At 45.8% G+C, this 20,421-nt stretch overlaps 1 protein-coding gene across 2 annotated transcripts in view; it reads right to left on the bottom strand.

The window, feature by feature from the left end:
* Positions 1–20,421, bottom strand: part of PAFAH1B1 (platelet activating factor acetylhydrolase 1b regulatory subunit 1) — a 1,367,099-nt gene that overhangs the window by 1,037,251 nt on the left and 309,427 nt on the right. For both annotated transcript variants that reach the window (XM_069615068.1, XM_069615067.1), the window contains exon 4: positions 15,848–15,922. In XM_069615068.1, the coding sequence (XP_069471169.1) occupies positions 15,848–15,922 (75 nt within the window). The remainder of the gene's footprint in view (positions 1–15,847; positions 15,923–20,421) is intronic.

Below are 20,421 nucleotides of genomic sequence, written 5' to 3' on the forward strand. Positions count from 1 at the left end.
CAAAGTAGGTTCTGATAATAGTATGGAAGTTATCGGGAAAAGGGGATACCATGTCTCGTTAGAGTGTTCCACCCACACTTCCCGAGGACCCCTTACCCTGGTGATCCATCCTCGTTTGTCTACCCCCAGGGTCGGGATCCAATAGCAATGGCTCTCTGCTGTCCACCTGAACATCGTATCCCCAGTGTTTGATAATGAAACATTCCCTAGTTTTTTGCACAAAGAGGAAAAATTAAGAATAACCAAAGAGGAGAACAACGTTACATAACAAGCATAGGGCAATAGGTAGAGACAATGGAGGAAAGTAAATGGGAGCAGAAGATAAAGGTGGGATAGTAGTAGGGAGAAAAAAAGACCCTGAGTTGTAGACCAACTGGGATGCAGGTATCGAACATCCAGGAGTGAATGGCCAGCAAACAGGCGGATAGAGTAGAGTGAATAGTATAATAGAAGGAAGAAAAGGAGAAAAACCCTAGGAGAAAGATTCCCATAGAAAAGGTGACAAGGACCAAAAGCAGCAATAATTGAATCAAGAGTTATGGTGAAGAGATAAGAGTACCAAGCATAGAGGCTTGTGGGACACCATATTAAACAAAAGGCTAACCTGCCCAATAGGCTTAGTCTGCATTTTTAGAAAGTAGGGAACACAACCTATCAAGTACAGAAGCTCTGAAAATAAGAGGGTAGAGAAAGTATAGATTGGTAAACAGTATAAAAAAGGAGAGAACATATGCTTAGAATCTGCTCTGGCCAGCCTACCTCAATAAGACAGGTGCCCATGCAGCTGCCAAAAAGCACTATGTCCTGAGTGATGCAGATTAATCAGTAAATGGTGATACTGCTCCGGCATACAGAAACTGCAGGTATGGAGGATGAAAATATGTCGCCAGGGTTTGAAACGGCCACTTTCAAACTACAGAACATGGTGCAGTTTAAGAAAATAACATTCACAATGTATTAGAGCAGCACCTAAAGGGAATTTGGAATTCCACCATTTCATTTTCCCCAATACCAACCAATTTCATTTTCCTTCATGCCACAAGCCTCTGCTTGGGAAGAGATTTAGTGTAGCGAAAATGTTAAAAGCGACACTTGCTCGAATTTTGCCTCTTCACTTGACTACGTTCATGCTGGGCAATTCTTTTTTTGAATTATTTTCTTATTGTGTAATAGCTTAAAATAAACCTTACGCAAACATCCACAACATTAAAAACATTGATATAGTACCTAAACAATAATATATTTTGTCCAATTAATACATCAATCTCAATTTAAAGAAAAATGACACAAGGGAATGATTAAGGAAACATTCATCCCCCAGATGAGACTGGACGACAAGTTCTGCGAAGGATCCATATCAGAACAGTCCACTCTTTTACAAAATATCTTTTGCCTTTTCAAAGATAGGCTAGGACAATCATTACCCAGTGCCATGCAGTTTCCAACGAGGCCTCAGAATTTCAGAAACGACAAGTCACTGTATTCTCTATTGGGTCTGTTAAATTACAATGGATAGCCCTGTGCAGAGTTGGTTAAGTCTAAATCACATGTATACAATACACAATGTTACACGGAAAGCAAATTAAGTACGTCGAAAGTGAAAATCTTGTATGTGGAAATTTCGAATACTCAAGAGTACAAAGAATAGGTATGCAATGATCCAAGAGTCTGAATCTAGTTGTCTGAAAAGCTTGGATTTAGCTTTGCCTGGACAATGGATAAGTTGCTCTTCTGATAAAACTATAAACCCAATAGATCCTGCATCTTAAGTTGAAAAAGATCTAATGAATGGACAGAGAAATCGTTCATTTTATGTAGGTCAATATAGAGGGAGTCAACTGGAGGTTTCAAGATTTTGCTATAATTTATCAACTGTCTCCATAGAAAGCAAGCTTTCAATGAGACCAAATCCAGTTTATGGTGGATAATGGAATTTGGTACAGAGAAGACCAGTCCCATGACTTTTTTCCAAAGTAGAACCTGCAGTAATACCGGTTCAACTTTACCAAGATAGTACTTCAAAATTGGTAAGATCGAGAAGGTACACAGTTTGAACAATAGGCGTTTCATGTTCGCGATATATGGCAAAAGATTTTCTTTTAGAGAGTCCCTCAACATTATAGTGGAGGAGGAATTCACAAGGTTGTATCCTAAATCCCTTACAGTGGGTACCTGTTCAACCCTCAATGCCCATAGACCACCACATAGTTTTAGGTTTAGCTTTGTTTGCAAATAGCACCACCATGGATGCTGACCAATTAGCCTGTAAGATGTTGTTTATGGCATATTGATGGAACAGGTTCAACTTGCACTGTAAACCCATAGGAGTGCTATAAAAAGAAAAGTATACGTTACTCACTGTAGTGACCAACGTACTACTAGTCCATAGTCCCCTTTCCTCCATACTGTAAGGGCACCCGTTGCAGGGGATGGGGAAACTGAACCCTATTCACCAGAAAACATTGCCTTCCCATTTGAATTTAAAGGCGTGCAGGGGAGTGGCCCTGTGAGCATGCGCTGCCCTGACTCCGCCCACCTGCAACACTCAGTCCCCTTTGACATGTCAACAATATTAGGATTGCCTAATGACACAGATGTTACAGGGGAGGATGGTGGGACGTATGGAGGAAAGGAGACTATGGAACGGGAGAACATTAGTCACTACATTGAGTAACTTATATTTACTCCTACGTCCCGTCCCCTTTCCTCCATACTGTATGGGTGATTACAAGTGAATGCAGCCCTGGGGAGGAGAGTTACCCATCTAAGAAAACAAGTTCTTCAAAACATCCTTGCCAAATGCTGTGTCTGACCTGGCACTGGCATCCAAGCAGCAGTGTTTGCAAAAGGCTGATGGTGAAGCCCAAGTAGCCGCCTTGCTGATCGTCTGTCATAGGACATATCTTTGAAAAGCCACAGACGTGGCCTTGCCTCTGAGGGCGTGGACATGCACGTTTGCTGGCAAAGGCCTGTGCTGCCCCTCATGTCTCCTGGATGGCCATAACCATCCACCTTGCTATGGAAGTCTTGGAGGCTTGATAGCCCGGCTTTGACCCGCCAAAAGTGATTAACAAGGCATCCGATTTACAAAGGCTCTTTGTCCTGTCCAGATAAAATCTTCGTTCACGCCTGACATCTAGACAGTGTAATACCTTCTGAGCTTCAAACTTTGGATTGGCAAAGAAGTTTGGGAGTACCATCTACTCGTTAAGGTGAAAGGAAGAAACAACCTTAGGGAGAAAGGCAGGATGTGTCCTAAGCACCACCTTGTCCCGGCAAAATGTGGTATAGGGCTCTGAAGCCACTAGACTGAATTATGCCGATTCTGCGTGCTGAAGTAAGGCCAACAAGCAGGGCAGTCTTAATAGTAAATAGCATGATGTCTGCCGATGCCATGGGTTTGAAGGGTTTATTTGCCAGGGCACGGAACACCATGTTAAGACCCCAGAACGGATGTGGATGTTTGAGAATCTGGTCAGGCCCTCTAAGTGCCTTTTAACCACCGGATTGGAAGAGCAGATGTAATCTCCGGAATTCTTATATGTCCCTATGGCCGCGAGATACGTACGGCAGGTATCTACCTTTACACCAGAGTGAGCCAGATGCGCAGAGAAGGATAACACATCATCCAGATATCATGTCAGCGGATCAATCTGGTTGGTCTTGGCCCAGTGACTGAGCCTGGTCCAGTTGCTCCTGAACCGGCTCGCTTGTTGCCTCTTGTATGATAGCCAGGTTGTCCTGTGACAAGTGTAGATCCTTCAGGGAGACCTGTTCATGAACCAAGCTGCCAGGGCCAACTTCTGCAGAGCGGGGTGAACCATTGTGACTCTCTGCTGGGAGAGTAAGTGGACTGGACCCAGCAGGTGGTGTACTGGAGGTTGATCCGACAGTCGGAGGAGCTCCAAGAACGAAGGTCTGGCACACCTCCATAACATCATCAGGGAGGTCCCAATCCTTGTACCTCAGCCGTTCAGAAGCCAAGCGTGAAGGTTGAGGGTTTTGATGTCTGGATGGAGAACCTGACCTCCCTTCTGTGAGAGTAGGTTCTCTCTGAGCGGAAGTAGAATTGGAGGGCAGATGGACAAGTCTAGAAGGTCCGGGTACCACGTTCTCCTGGCCCAATCCGGGGCAATTAGGATCATGGTTCGCCGGAATCTTCTCAACCTCCTGATCATTTGAGGAATGACAGGGAGCGGTGGGAACGCGTACAGAAGCGGAAACTTCCAGTCCACTATGAACGCGTCTCCCAGAGCTCCTCTCGGAGGAAATTCCCTTGAGCAGAACAGGTCGCATTTCCTGTTTAGGCTGGTGGCAAACAGATCTACCTGAGGGGTTCCCCAAAGGGCGAAGATCTCTTGAAGGACTTCCTGAGCTAGCTCCCACTCGTGGGAGACTGTGTTCTGCCTGCTCAGAGCGTCCGCTGTCAAGTTCTTCTCTCCGGCTAGGTGAACTGCCGATAGAGAGATTCCTTCTTGGATTGCCCAAAACCAGAGCTGCATCGCCTCTCTGCACAGGGGTAGTGATCCTACGCCTCCTCTTTTGTTGAGGTAGTGCATGGCCACCGTGTTGTCCGTCATTATCAGGACGTTCTTCCCTTGTACAGCTGGCAGGAAAGCCTTCAACGTAAGTCTAATGGCTCTCAGCTCTAACAGGTTGATGTGTAGTCTGGACTCCGATGGAGACCAACAACCGCTGATGGTCAAGTCGTTGGCGTGGGCTCCCCACCCCGTGAGTGAGGCATCCGTGACTACTGTTATCTCCGGCCAAGGTTGCCAAAAATGTTCTCCTTTCAGAATGCTCTCCTGACAGGCCCACCACTGAAGGTCTCGAGCCACCCTGCCGGGAACCTGAAGATCTGTCATTCTCCCTGAGAATTGTGACCACTGAGTCCTCAGTGCCCACTGGAGGGATCTCATTCTCAGGCGAGCCTCTGGCACAAGGAAAATGCAGGATGCCATGAGGCCTAGCAACCTCAAAAAGTCGAAGGCTGGGAGACGTTGGGCATGTTGGAACTTGGTAACCATCTGTAGAATATCTTGAGCCCTCACCTCTGGTGGCGAGGCTTTTCCCAGGGAAGTATCCAGGATCGCTCCTATGAACTGGAGTCTCTGCAATGGTATCATTTGAGACTTCTTTAAATTGAGGGAGAAGCCCAGTTTGTGAAGGGAGTAGCACACGTGATTTAGCTGGATCTGAGCTTGCTCCGGAGAAACAGCCCTGATCAGCCAATCGTCCAGGTAGGGGTAGACGTGAATCCCTTCCCTCCTTAGACTTGCAGCCACTACCGACATTAACTTGGTGAAGACCCTCGGGGCGGAGGTCAGCCCAAATGGCAGTACTCGAAATTGATAGTGAGAGTTGCCAATTGCGAACCTCAGGTATTTCCTGTGTTTGAGATGGATAGGCACATGGAAATAAGCGTCCTGAAGGTCCAGAGATACCAACCAGTCCTGAAACTGAAGGGCCTGGAGGATCTGAGAAAGAGTGACCATCTTGAATTTGTCTTTCCTGAGGAATTTGTTCAATTCTCGCAAGTCCAAGATGGGTCTCAGTCCTACGTCTTTCTTCGGAATGAGAAAGTAAGGGGAATACCAGCCCTTGTTCCTCTCCGCTACAGGTACCGGTTCTATGGCACCTTTCTCTAGCAGGTCCAAAATTTCCTGCAAGAGGAGCGGATCTGGAGCTTTCTGAGAGCTGATCCCCGGTGGATGACTGAGGTATACTTAGGAAAGGCAGGCAGTAACCTTGGGCGACTGTTTCCAATGCCCAAGCATCTGACGTGATAGCCTGCCATTCCGCCAGATGTTGAGTTAACCTGCCTCCTACAGGTGTCTTGTGAGGGAAGTCCTCAGTGGTTTTGGGGCGGCTGATGCAGATGCCGATGGTAAAGAGGCACCTGCTGTTGCTGCGGCTTTTGAATATTTACCCCGTCCACCTCGGGTAGTTCTTCTTTGTCCCCTTTGAGCCGGTCGTCCTCTACCTCTTCCGAATGCGGAGTAGAAGCGAAAGGACTTGCCCCTCGCAGAGGTTCCCGTGGGACTAAAAGGAGTCTGACGGATTGCAGCTCCTAGGGATTTTGCTGCTGCTTTTGAAGTTTGCAGTTTTTCTAAACTGTCATCCGCCTTTTTCCCGAACAAAGAAGAGCCATCAAATGGCATGTTCAAGAGCCTGGCTTGCACATCTGGGGCAAAACCCGACTTTCTCAACCAAGCGAACCTCCTGGTTGATGTACTTGCCGCCATTGCTCTGCTGATACTGTCAGCCGAATCAATGCCCGTCTGGAGGGATTCGCACATAGCGTCTTTACCGTCCTGTATAATATTCAGGAACGCATCCCTTTCTTCTCCCTCCGGGATGCAGTCAGCCGCTGTAGAAGCACACTCCCAAAGTGTATGGCTGAACCTAGCAAGGGTGCAAGTAGCATTAACAGACTTTAACGCCATGCTACACGCTGAAAAGACTTTCTTTGCCATAGCATCATATTTTTTATCGTCCCTGTCCTGTGGGACTGTAGGATAAGCCGTCTTGACATCGGTAGAGGATGCTGCTTGTACCACCAGACTTTCTGGGGATGGATGTTTAGACAAGAACTCTGGGTCTGTGGAAGATACCCTGTACTTTGCAGACAGTTTTTTATTTACTGCTGGTATTACATCTGGGGTTTCCCAGTTTGTCATGATCTTTCTCTGAAGAGCTTTATGAAAGGGCACCACTGGATCCTCTTGTGGGCCTTTGTCAAGAATATCCGTGAGGTCATCTTGCTGGAAAGATTGTGAAGGTGTAGACCACCCCATGAACTCTGTAATCCTGGCCATTAAGGCTCTGTAGGGGGTTTCAGCATGCTCCCCCGGGTCTGGCTTAGCAAAATCCACCTCAGGGGAAGTGTCTAACGCACTTGCCTCATGTAAAGAATCATGAAGATCCTTTAATCTGCGCTCTTCAGAGGAAAATTCATCTCTAACTGGGGTTGCAGGTCCCTGTAACTCAAATGTGTCTTGTTCAGACAAATCGCCCTCTTCTAAAATTGAGGATATAGTTCTCAATTGTTCTGAACTCATAAAGGGAGTAAATCCCATTTCCAAGGCAGAGGGTGCCGAACTTGTCATTATTGGCCTCGAGAACGTCGATGTCGTCGACGTCGAAGGCTTCGAGCGTGGCGTCGAAAACAGGTGGAGGCCTCGAGGACCTCGACAGAATTGGAATTCTACTCGACAATATCGACGCCGTCGAGGGCCTGGGGATCGTCACTGGCTGTGTGGTCACCGTGACTTTTCTCGGCGTCGAGCCGACAGACCCGTGTGTCGAAGGTCCCTTACAGATCGAGTTACATAGCAATCAGGAAAAAGCAGTTCCTTCTAATGTTTGTTTCTCCTAGTGTCTTGTTTTTATTTGGAAGTTGGTGCTGGATTGAAGTCTCACCTCTGGCATCGGGTGGTTTTGGCTTGGATAAATTGGACTCCTTGTCCGTGCAGTGATTTATGGGCAATGCAGGCAGCTTTGAAGTTAACATTTCTTCACTAGTGCCAATCGAGACTTCTTAGGGCCGGTGAGATGTGGTCTCTTCTATTTAATATCAGTAGTAATCGCGTTGTAGTATTTGGGAAGGGTTGTCGTTTTTCGGTGAGGCGTTTGGCCAGTCCCAGGTATTGGCTATTTGCATTGTCTATCCTTAATACCAAGAAGGTGATTGCAAGGGTTGTGTGCGCCGAGTTAAGGGAGATCCTTATTAATTGGAGGTAAAAGCCTTTAGCTATTGACATACTTATGGTTTCAAGGTGAGGCCATTGCCCAGAACGATCCCCAGATTTTGTATCACGGTTGACGTCTCTGGTTCGGTTCATGGCCGGTCAGGGGCCATGTGAGGAATGTCTGCGTTGAAATGTTTATGTGGGGCTGTTAGGGAGAATTCTCAGAAATTAGCCAATTCCTCTCTACCTTAGAGAACCCCAGCACTTTTGCTGGACACAATTTCTAACCTAGAGAGAGAGCGAGCGCGAGAGAGACCTTTTACCCCACTCGCTCATGTAATTTTATGTGGTTTAACAGTTTCATTTTCGTTTTAGAGTCTGACAAACTCCATAAGCATCATCTTTGCATTGTGACACACAGCACCTTCAGTGCAGTGGCACGGGGAAGTCTTAGATTTCCCAAAGGCTTAAATACTTTCTCTCTGAGAAACTACTGTTTCCTTGAGCAGTAAAACGAAATTGTCTTTACTTACCATTTGTAACTTTCTAGACCCAGCACAACGCTATCTTCCCATAGGGTGCTGGAGTGGTTACTTAGTAGCCCATTTGTCTAGTTTATCATGTAGAATTTTTATGTTACCCTTTCTACAATTAATGGCTGGTGGCAGTGGTTTACTTTTTACTACCCTTGTGTTTTTACTGTGGGCTGCTTTCGCAGCTGGAGTAAAGCACCCATGGGTGCCCATTTTGTCAAAATGGCCCCAGCCTTTATTCGCCATTTCTTGTTGGAAAGGTCCTTCTTGAGATTTACCAAGTGCGCGAAACCAGGTTTGGTCTCTTTGTTCGCTTCGTCTTTGGCGGGATTCAAGAGTGAAGTGCGCCTCTGGCTCCAGCATGTCTACAGGGGCAGGAAGTGGGGAAGATGCCTGAAACTCCCTGTGCTTAATCTCCTTGGTTACATGAATGCACCCAAAGTTGATTGGCCAGCTGTCTGTCCGGCACAAACAGCCACCCTGCTGTGTGATTGACAGCTAGGCTGGAATGAATGGGAGAAACCTGCATAAAAGATGAGGCTTTTGGCTTGGAAGGCAGTCGACCACTGGACGAAGGAATCCGAAGAAGAACTTGGAAGAGACGCCTGCTGCAACGCCTGGACCGTTGGTTTGCCCAGTGAAGCCCTGCTTCTGTGCTGAAGCTCCGAATTTGCCTCAACTAGAGAAGCCCTGCAAGGACGACTTCACCCCTTGAGTTGGTGGGACCAATCAAATCCAAAGTGAACTTGTTTGGACATCCTTGGAGCTGGCTGTACTTCCACTGCCACTGGAACCGAAGTGCCAGAGAGAGGAACACCAAACGGATTACCTTACTGTTAAGACGGACCCAAGCTGCTGGAAGATCCTCCGGACTCCCACTAAGCAGGATTGACCAAGCCTGAGCCTCCTGAACAGAGTGCTGGACCCCAGATGCGAGGAATGTCCAGAGTGGTATCCGTGAGACCACGGTGGTGCCATTTGCCGAGACACGAAGAGCTGAAACCGCAAAGGGACGCTGAAAAGAAGTGTGTCCTTTTCTGCCGCCGACCATGCCATTGTGTTGTAGGAGTCCCCAGAAGTCTTCCCTCTTGTCCCCACGACTGAGGGCCAGGGACAACAGGATCTACAGAGCCACAGAGCCACAGAAAGAAGCTGCAAACATCTCTTCTAACCAAAGGTATTGTACAGTCTAAGAACTTACCTCTTGTCTTGTAGCATTACTTGATCTCAGTTGTGACTTGTCTTGGTTGCTCCTGTAGAGTTGCTTGTATCTTATACAACTCACAAGCCTCCAGCTTGTGGCCCTACTTGATTCTACTTTTTCCACAAAGACTTCTAAAACATTGTGCAAGACTTACCAGCAAGAAGTGCTTCAGCACACCTAGACTTTTTCCCAGTTGACATTGGCTGGCCTGGCTCCCTGAATGACTTCTCTCCTCAGCTTGTGTCTTACCTTCCCTCCAGGAAAGGGTTAATATACTTTGCATTGGGGGGTTCAAAAGTACTTACCTGCTTCAGAATATATGTGTGATCACTTATTTTATTCTGAAATCTCTTTACCACTCATCTCAGTATTGTTCTAAATGTACCAGTGATATATTAATGTCCACAGTGTCTTAGTTATTTAAGTCACCTGAGGGTGTAGGAAGTGTGTGTGCCATCCCAAATGGGTGTTTGATTTAAAGAAACTAAGAGTGTGTATTTGTTTGTTACTATTATATTGCCCCTTCTGAAGAAGGCCTATTCAAACTGACTGTTAAATGAATAATTGTTTAATCAAGAAGCCTTGAGTGGAAGGGTTTATTTGCATACTTGTCACTAAATCTCCAAGTTCCCTACTGCTCACAGTGACCTTTGAGATCAGCCTGGCTGCTTAGCCACACTACCAACCTGTGTAGTACAGACTTCTACCAAAGGTTGGGTTCCTATTGCCAGTTCGTCAAGGTTGTTGTAGTGCACCCAAAGAGTACTGCTCCAAATCTTGCCTAACAGGGGCGATTCATATTTCTCTTTTGGATGGGTTTAGTTTCAGGTTGTTGTTTGCCATCCAAGTGTTTATGTCAGGGAGGCATTCATTGAGGGTTTTGTCTGGCTCCTTGTCATTAATTATCTTGAAGAGGTGTCGGGTATAGGCTGTCAGTCCATGAGTTTGAATGAGTTTCATTATTGGGATCATACAGATGCTGACGAGGAGTTGGTAGAAGGTTGGTCCTTTCAATACACTGCAGGCAATTTTTTTGTGTTCAAAGTGGAAGGTGGAATGTTGGTTATTTCTGGTCGGTCGATGAGGAAAGATTAAAGCCATTCAAGGGCAGAGCTTTGAACACCAGACTCCTCCAGTCTCTTGATTATGATTGTGGGCCCAACCGTATCAAAGGTAGCCGGTATCTCCAGTAGTAAGAGAACCCATTAGGAGGTGTCCACGTAAATGTTCAGGTGGTCACAGAGAGAGGAGTACTGATTCTGTCCCTGTCATGGGTCCGACCTGGGATTGGTTTAGTTGCTTTCTACATGTTTGAGGTTTCCTTTGTACACATGGTTCTCCAGGAATAGCTGGAAACAGTAGGCTCGCTGTAGGCCTTTAGTTAGTAGGGTCATTGTATTTCCCTTCTCTTTTAGGAGAGCTTTGATGTCCACTGAGTTGAATGACTTTGGTGCTATTACAGTGTTTACTGATCGGTTCATTAGTGGGAAGTACATGGCTTTTGTTGTGCGACAGCAACTATCCTGTATGCATGGGTCACTAGGCGATCCAGCTATGTTGGTATCTTAATAGTTTGTCAAAGATTTCCTCGCTTATAGGTTCAAATGAATCGATTGTTTGGGTGCTGGACTCTAGGAGGGCGTTTATATTCCTGTGGAATGTGTTGATTGCCTGTTGTATTGCTTCGATTTCTGCTATTAGGTGGGCCGTGATGCTGTCTCAAAAGGGTTCGTTATGGAATGATGCTGTATTAAGTTTTTTTAAATTTCCTTTAAGATACTAAACCTTGCTGTGGGTTTGAAGAGTTTAAATGGTGTTGGTCCAACGAGTCTGATCCAGGTTTGAAGGTTCTCTTCAACTGTCTGGTGTCATGTCATTTAGGTGGGAGGTGTCCGTTTGGTAGTTTCTAATATTTGTGTTATGTTTTCCAATTTAGTTTTTTAGTCTGGCAGTTGTGCATCTGAAGGCATCACATCGCTCGGAATTTTGACAGTGAAAGATCATATGATGGTCGCTCCTTACAAGAGGTACCAGAGAGGAAGCAGTCGAAAGTCCATCCCTGCAGAAAAATGCATCCAGCTCTGCCAGTGCGTCCGTTAACTATTTTTTGGAGATGAAGCATTTCCAGTAGGGCGCCGGGTGAGTTTGTTGTAGTTTCATTTTCTCTTTCAAACCAAATGTTGAAATCTCGCAGAAAAATGTAAACACAATTTGTAGACAGGTTAGCTACGGTATCATTGAGTTTTGCAGCAGAATTAGGGTTGTGGGTGGTCTGTATTGGTCAATGAGCTTGAGGTTGGCTAGGAGCGATTCACAGTCTGTTGAGGGTAGTGGTGAGCAGCGGATGTGATTTTTGTGCACAAGAGCAATTCCTCCTACTCTTCCGGTTTCTCTGTTAGATTGCCATATTTTGTAATATTCTGGTATAGCTTCAAGGGCAATTACTTTGCAGTTGTCTACGAGACAGGTTTCTGTAAAGAAGAGCGCGTCCGTCTCTACTTCGACTCAGAGGTTGTACATTTCTGTTTTGTGCTTTGCCATAGATCACACGTTGAGCAGGCTTGCAGTATAGTATATTCTGTTTAGCTTGTTCTTTGTTAGGTGTGTTTTTTGGTGTTTCGGTGGGAGCAGAGTTAGCCTGTCCTTCGACTCTATTGTTATGATATATTTTATTTATATAGCACCTATACACAAGCGTTTCAAGGGTTGGCTTGTTTACTGTCTGGTATGTGGTTGTCTCATCGGTCCCTTGATTAGGTTACGGAATGGGTTTCTCAGTTTCCGATTCGTTGTAATTCGATATTGGTTTGTCTTTTGTGCATTCTGTAAGGGGTCTGGGTGGGAAAGGTTTCCAGTCTAGTTTTCGTCCTAGGTTTTTTTTCGATAGTCTACTCCTTTGTTGGGTTCTTTGGGTAGTGGTCAGTGGTTTGATAGTATACCAGGGTCTCCTCTAGATTTTCTCTAGGCACTTAAGTTGTGGGCTGTTTGATTTCTGGTGTGCCTTTCTTGTAGGCAGAGAGCTAGTACGACATCTTGGTTCTAGCCTTAGTCTGGATCTTTAGTTTGTTTAGTGGATGTTGGTGCGATGATAAAAAAAAGTGCAGTGAAAGAGCATGTGCAAAAATATGCACCATGTCTCATTCGGGTCTTGGTGTAAAAGAACAGACATGAACATTCAAGTCTAAAAAAAAGCATATACAAGCAGATGACCAAAACCAAGTTCCTATGTTGATAATGCACATTTTTGGTTATGCTTGACCAAATGCTTCAAAGAAAGTGTCTCAACATCAAGGTCTGAAACTAAGTGTCACAGATCACATGCATATGGTAGTTTACGCTGTGGCCTGGTGATCTGAGATGTTGAAACACGGGATGGCCACCTAGTACCTCAGCCACTTCATAGACACAGATGTGGGGAGGGAGAATGAGTGACTAAGAAGAGACTGGTCACCTCAGACATTCTCATGCAGCCTGAAGTCAGGTCTGCAGTGTCTCAGCAAGCCAAATCTCTCTTCAGCCTTCGATACTGTCAACCATGCCATCCTGCTCAACAGTCTGTGATAACCTGAGTATCACTGGTCAGGCTCTGGCGTGGCCGACTTCTTTCCTCTCTGACTGACCCTCCTCCCAGGTTCAACTCGGGTCCTTCCTCTATGCTATCTTTTTCTCGACCTGTGGTGTCCCCCAGGGGTCTAACCTCTCTCCCTGGCTGTTCCACCAATGCCTGGCACTCTTGGCCCACCGCAAAGTTTCTCTCTGCCCCAACTTCCAGTGCTACGCGGATGACAGATCATCTTCAGGCTACCCCCGGCTTCCTCCTCTACTTCCCTCATCTCTGTCTGCTCTCCCAGAGTGGTGTGCCACCAATGACCTCTGCCTTAATGCCAGTAAGACTGAGATTCTCCTCATCAGCACACCCGCTCCCTCCTTTTCTGCAGCCCTCTGGCCAGCCTCGCTGCCTTTCTGCTCCCACCTGCAAGGCAAAATATCTCTGGGTCACCTGCGACTCTACACTCTCCTTCTCTCCTCACATCTGACGTCTCTAAAAACTCACACTACCAGCTATACCTCCTCAGAGGTATTCTTCCTTTCCTCTCCTTCCCCCAGAAGCTCGCTGTCTCTAGAGCTCTGGTTCTCTCCAGGCTGGAATACTGCAACAGCCTCTTAATGTGCCTGCTTCTACTCTCCGCCCTCTGCAACTTATCCAGAACAGGACTGCAAGACTTTTCATTGGCCTCAAGCCCAGGGATCGCATCTCTCCAGGACTGAAATCTCTGCACTGACTCCCAGTGGCTGCGAGGATTAAGTTCAAAACCCTCTGCATTGTCCACAAGGCCTTCTGGGGCGCCAATACCTTTAACTCTCTTCCTAAATACCTTCCTTCTCGGGCTCTTCACTCATCTGCCTCCCACTCCCTCAGGGTCAGTCACTTCTCCAAGCAACGAGTTGGTGGTAGATCTCTTTCTTCGGGTGCCGCCTTCCTCTGGAACAGCCTCCCTGAAACGAGGAGAATCATCTTTGGTTCCAGAAGTACCTCAAAACCTCTTTGCGTCCGTTTTATCTCCTCTCCCTTGCTGATTTCCTGGCAGACAAACTGCACTGGTTACCTGGCCGCCTGCTGATTCGGGCCAAGGTCCACTCCCCCACCAGTCGCACTCCTGCACTGCCTTCCTGGCAACCTCTGTACTGGGTGACTGTTTTCTGTATCCCTATGGTTCCACTTCCAGCACTTGACACCGGAAGTCTGCACTTACCCGTTGACTTGCCACCTGATGGGCATACTTTTATTTATCGTTTATTATTGTCTTATCCCATGTACTGCACTGTCCTCTCCCCCTCCCCTCCGCACCACTCCTTCCCCTGCCCATGGACGCGCGATCTGAAGGATACCTGGCCTAGTAGGATCGTTGTCCGTCTTCCCTCTGTTTCCCCCCCCCGCCTAGTCAGGCCTCGAAACACTTGTGTATAGGCGCATTATAAATGCCATATCAAATCTTGCTTGTAGGCTCCTCCTTATTTCAGCCACTCTTCAAGAGGTATTCCCAGTCCAAAAAACTATATAGAACACCCTCACCAGAGGCACCAGTCCACCAACAAAAAAGAGCAGAGAAAATGTTGAGGCCAAATGTACTCAAACAACCAAGTCTTCAGGAGGGCTTTAAATAGGTTAAAATCCTGATTTTTTCACAAGAAAGGTGGAAGGAATTTCCACAATTTAGGCCCGGCTACTGAAAAGGCATGCCCGCCTAGACGATCGCTTGGAACTTTAAGGTGGCGGGAGGACGAGCGTAGACAACCAGCGGAACAAGGCTACATTTTCTCTTGCAGTGCTGGGATGCCTTTGCCTTGAAAGGCCCAATAAATGACAGCCTTAAACTTGGATGCCGGAGTTAAAGGGCAACAAGTGAACATTGCAACGAGTAGGTGATACTACCCAACCATAAGATATATCCTTAACCAGGCGAACGGCAACATTTCATAACACATGCAGTCGATTTAGCAGGTAAACTGGTTGGGCCAGTAGAGCAGCATTATAATAATCAAGACGGCCACAGATTGTGGCAGCGGTGATTGTAGCATGATAGCTATCTGGAAATTAAGTTAATACCTTTTTCAGCTGCATTAATTAAAAAGAAAATGTACACTTGACACCACACTACAGCATATTGTGGAACTGCCTGAAGAGAATCACGATCAGGTATTCGAAAACACTAGGAAAGAAATTTTGATAAAAATTAAATGTCTCAGCAAAATATCAAAAATGACAAAACTTTAAAGCAAGCAAAAAAGTCTGAGAGAAAATAAAAATGTAGAAAAGCAAGAAAACAAATAAGTGTTCAGAGGATCAATAACACGCTTTCCAAGGGTACAATAGGCACGCAGAGCAAAAACGTGCCAGTCCCATCAATTGAAGGAGAAAAGTAATATGAGGATGAATTTGAACAAATGATAGTTGCATCAAGGGGCCAGATCGCATGGCTTTTTCCAAATCAAACTTCACAGTAAACACCAAGGTCCGAGCACTTGTTCTCAGACATCCCCATTATTATGAAGGAGTATGGGAAGAAGCATACCTGAGCTAGTCTACATTTTCTCTCCTTCCATCAATATTTCCAGGAGCCAAGTCTTAACCTGAGGTAACAAATTTGTACAAATGTTCAAACCTGGGTTAATGCAGAACTAATAATAATGCAGTAGAGGCCTAGTGTGGGCCACATCATATGTGCAGGGAAAGGGGTAGGGACATATGAGGCTATATCCGTTTTATAAGCTATGCGAGCTGATTATTGGTGATATACATAGGAAGTTGCCAATGTGGATTTCTGAACTACTGAAATGTCCTTCGAATGCTTAAGCAAGCATTGGTGCACCATCAATTTGCTTTTACGGTTATAAATAGCTAAGATTGCCTTATTTACCTTCTTTTGTAATCTGATCACAGAGGTCCATTTCTTTTCCAAAAGTCCAGCATACTTTTTATCCAACTCTTCATTCTAAAGAAAACAATGGTAAGCAGAAATAAATCAATTTAAAATCCAACGAATGTATTACCCATGGCATAAAGACTTACAATGCCCAGAATAAATGAAAAAGTGTGGGGCTATGTAAGCATACGTCAAGTGTCCTAAGAGAATATTTACTGACAAGCACAAAGACGCCTAAACTTAAAAAGGACCAGTAATGATGCTTAAAAGCTAAAAATATGGGTACACAAAGAAAAAAATCTGACAAGGGAATCAGGAATCTAGAAGCATAGTCCGGGCATTTTGCATTTTATTCCATAGGAAATGGGGGTAGCTGCAGCAGACCCATTTTTTAAAAAAGGGGTTTACAACATCTCCAATTATGACCCATTCATGATCACCCTGAAAGGAACCGATTAGTACATTAGCTTGCACTTCTTGGACCCCCCTGGGCAGTGAACGGTCGCCATCGTCCAGTTCTTTGCCAGAACACACATTCTTTGTGTTTCCGCTGACCGGGCATTGGGCTTCGGTCCTCTGGAGTACCAAAACGTTGTCATGTTGTTAGGTCCATTGGAATAGGCTGGGATATCTCCATGGGTGGGGAAAAGGATTTCAGGCAAGAAGGGACGTGAATATAACTCGAATGAAGTTGATCTTCTTAGGGGTGTTATTAGGGGTGTACCAAATAGTAGATTGAAGTATTCCGCTAAATACTTAATAATTGGACAAGTATTCTTCTGTAGACAAATAGTTGCCTTTATAATATTTGCATTTGTATAGCGCACTTGCAGCCCACGGGCATCGAGGCACTGTTACAACAAAATGTAGGACTCATTCAGGGAATATACGGAAGGTACACATTTGACCAAAGGTCTCTTGGTTACACAGATCCAGGCAATATGAAACCAGAAAAACTAGCAATCTGCCCCCAGGGAGGGCTACATGTGATAACCCCATCCGTTTGGGGTGGGGACCACCCCCCTTCCTACTAAAAACATCCATGGTGGTTTAGTGGCTCCCCTGGCCCACCCAAACCCACCCCAAATGGATTGGGGCATCTCATGTACCACTTCCTAGGGGGCGAAATCTGCCACCAGGGAAGGCTGCATGAGGTGCCCCCCCATCCACTTGGGGTGGAGGGGAGAGGATGACACCCCTTTTCATTATATATGATCAGTGGTGGTATAGTGTCCTTCCCCCACCCTCTAACCCCACCCCATAATCTTTTTTCAAATTTGTTTTGTTTGGTGTGTGCCCTTCTGCCCTGAGGGGTGGGGGGGGGGCGGACCTACTGCCCCATGGTGGGGGGGGTGGCCTCTGCCAATATTTCCAGTGGCCTCTCCCCTCACCCCAAATGGATGGGGGTATCTCAGGTACCCCTTCCTAGAGACAGAAAACTGCCCCCAGGGAGGGCTAAATTAGGTGCCCTCCCCCCATCCACTTAGATTGGGGAGGAGGGAGGGCCACCCCCTTTCATTGTGAAATTACGCATGCCGACGTGAAACTGAAAGAAATACAGCCCCCGGGCCGTGAGGAAGAACCTTCTCACACAGCCTGGAGGCTGGATTTGAGTTTGTTTTGTGCGATCCCTGCATAGCAGGGATCGCACAAAACAAACTACAAAAAAGGGCAACCTATCTAGTCCTTGGCAACACAAACAAGGTCAAGGACGAGATGGCTCGTCCTTGGCACTTAAGGGGTTAAATCAAGGTTATGTTTACAATATTTGCAGGGGGACTTTACTGTGGTTTGTTAAGGTATTTCCCCTTGCAATCAATACTCACGTGCCTGTGGTATTCCAAGAGCCTCCGTTAGCGATTTATCCACAAGTGGGGGGCTCCCCATAGTGGCCCTGCCTGGCTCCAGCGAGCACCAGTATTTTGTGAAAAATATCAACAAATACTTAGTCCTTGCTCGCCCTCCTTCACAACTGGTTGGGAACACCTGTATCTGCAGGTGGGTCTGAAAAGGTTGGCGCTAAAAGATTGCTGTCCTTTTCAGAATTTTGACATTAACTACATTGCGTGGGTTCCTCAACATGTCAGTTCCTCTCTTCACCCCTACCTCACCAAGCGGCCACACCAAGTTAGTTTGTTTTTTCTGATTTAGCCTACTGGCGGTTGTCATCAACTATATGCTTTTCCTAGGGATGACTGGGTGGGGGTTGAGAGGGAGAGCAAGGACTAGGAACCTTAATCACCATGAAGGCAATGTTTCCATTTCTGTGGTCCTGCTCTCCCTACTACCCAACTGGTTGTGACCAGACTAAAAAGCCTCAATGAAGGGTTCGGGTGAAGGAGACAACATACGTAATTCGAGCAAATACATAGTAAAGCATCTTTCCTGGAGGATGAATCCAAAGCGTAATGCTTGCAAAAACCAAGTGGAGTAGCCAAAGTAGCACCCCAGCAAATTTCTGCAATGGGGCATGGCTAACAAAAGCTACTGATGCTGCCTTGGCTCTTGTGGAATGGGCCTAAAGTCTCAGTGGAGCTGAATGCCCCCTCATGTCATAAGAATTTGCAATACATGAAACAAGCCACCTGGCAATTGAAGCTGTTGCTACCAGGAGAGAGTGCACCATAAGTTAGAGTTGGTCTGAGTTTCTGAATTGTTTGGTTCTTGTTAGGGAGAATTCTCAGAAATGTGCTAATTCCCACAGACAGGGGCCATTTTGTCAAAATGGTAACCAATGGGTGCCTTACTGCAGCTAAGGGTTCAACCTGCGGTAAAAAAAGAAAAACACACTTGTAGTAAAAAGTAAACCACTGCCACCACCCATTTAAAGTAGTTAGAGTAACACAAATGTTTACAGGAGAAAGTAGGGTAAGGGGCTACTAGGTAACGCCTACCAGAACTCCACTTAAGATGGTGTTTACTGGACCTACAAAGTAAAAAGGCAAGTAAGATCAATTTCACCTTATTATTCTAGGAAACAGTACTTCATCCAAGATAAGGTATTTAACCCTCAAGAGAAATCCAAAGGACCTCAATGACACGGCACTGAGGGTGCTGTGTGTCGCTATACAAAAAGCAGATGCCTATGGAGTTTGTCAGACTCCAAGAACAGTGAAAACAAAATCATAGTCAGGGGAAAAAACAACAGGGAGTGAGAAAAAGGTCCCACTCACTCTAAAGTCAAAATAAAGTCCTACATTCAGCAAAACAGCTGGGGGAACAGCTGAGGAAATTGGCACAAAAATAAAAATTCTCCCTTACAGTTACTCTGGACAGCACCCACTTGTCTGTCGTTATCGTCTCCTATGCATGGGCAAATGAGAAGCCATCAATGCATCAATCGCATTGGGCTCCACTGCATCAGACCATTAATGCAAATGGCATAGTACATAGGCGGTGGCCGTGAACATGTTCCTCCCCAAATGCAATAATTGTGTTGCACTTTATCAGGGAGGAATTCTGTAGACAGGGGGAAAAAATGTAAATTGCAAGCTACTAGCTTGCCATATAAAGTTCCTCGCCAACTGAATTCTATAAATACACAGCACACCATTGCTTACGCACCAAGGGTCAAATATCACTAGCCAATGGCTAGGTTCAAGTGCAAATTTGAAACCCTGCTGTAGAGAAGGCTGTACCACTATGCTTACGATTAGTTTTGACAATTAGCGAATCATGGCTAGATGTCTTCTTCCATAAAATGGTTAATTTGGTGCTGGCTTATATTTTCTCTCAACCAGCGCGTTCACTGGCTTGGTGCAAACTGGGTCCATCAGAGATGCAGTTGATTTTTATTTTTTACAGATTACAATATTGAAATATGTGGAGCAATCCATTGTTAGGGAGAATTCTCAGAAATGTGCTAATTCCCTCCACCTTAGAGACCCCCAGCAACTTTACTGGATTTTGAGGGCTTGATTTTTTTTAACCTGGAGAGAGTGACCCTTTTTCCCACTCATGTATTTTATGGTGATTTTGAACACTGTTTCTTTTGATTGTGGAGTCTGACAAACTCCATAGGCATCATCTTTAGCATTGTGTCACACAGCACCTTCAGTGCAGTGACACAGGAAAGTCATATTTCCCAAAGGTTTAAATACCCTCTCTGGGATAAGACATGCATTACTTACCGTAAAAGTATTTCTGATGGTGTATCCGCTTAGATTCACATACTGTGCATAGTCCGACATGCAGTGGTAACCGCAGAGAATTGCATCTCGTCTTTCGAGAATCTAAAGGGGACGTTGACATGGGCGTGAATAACAGTATCCCTACGTGACGTGTAGTGTACCCAAGATCCCTCACGCGTTGAGGTCCCTCCGATTGTATTTTTTCTGCCAAGAGGGAGCCTTACGACTATCGCGAGTGAGTACAGAAAAGAGAAAGTAGTAAGACGTCTATGTTCCTTCCATCAGAAATGTTTTTACGGTAAGTAATGCATGTCTTCTGATGTTTGTCAATCTGTTTAGAATCACATGCTGTGCATAGACTAGCGAGCAGTACCCGAGTTGGAGGTGGGTTGTGAGAAGGAACAGTAGTGAAAAGATGTCTTAGTACAGCCTGTCCCA

The sequence above is a fragment of the Ambystoma mexicanum genome, chromosome 9 (genome assembly GCF_040938575.1).
Source record: "Ambystoma mexicanum isolate Mex_15411 chromosome 9, UKY_AmexF1_1, whole genome shotgun sequence".
In the NCBI taxonomy this organism is placed as follows: Eukaryota; Metazoa; Chordata; class Amphibia; order Caudata; family Ambystomatidae; genus Ambystoma; species Ambystoma mexicanum.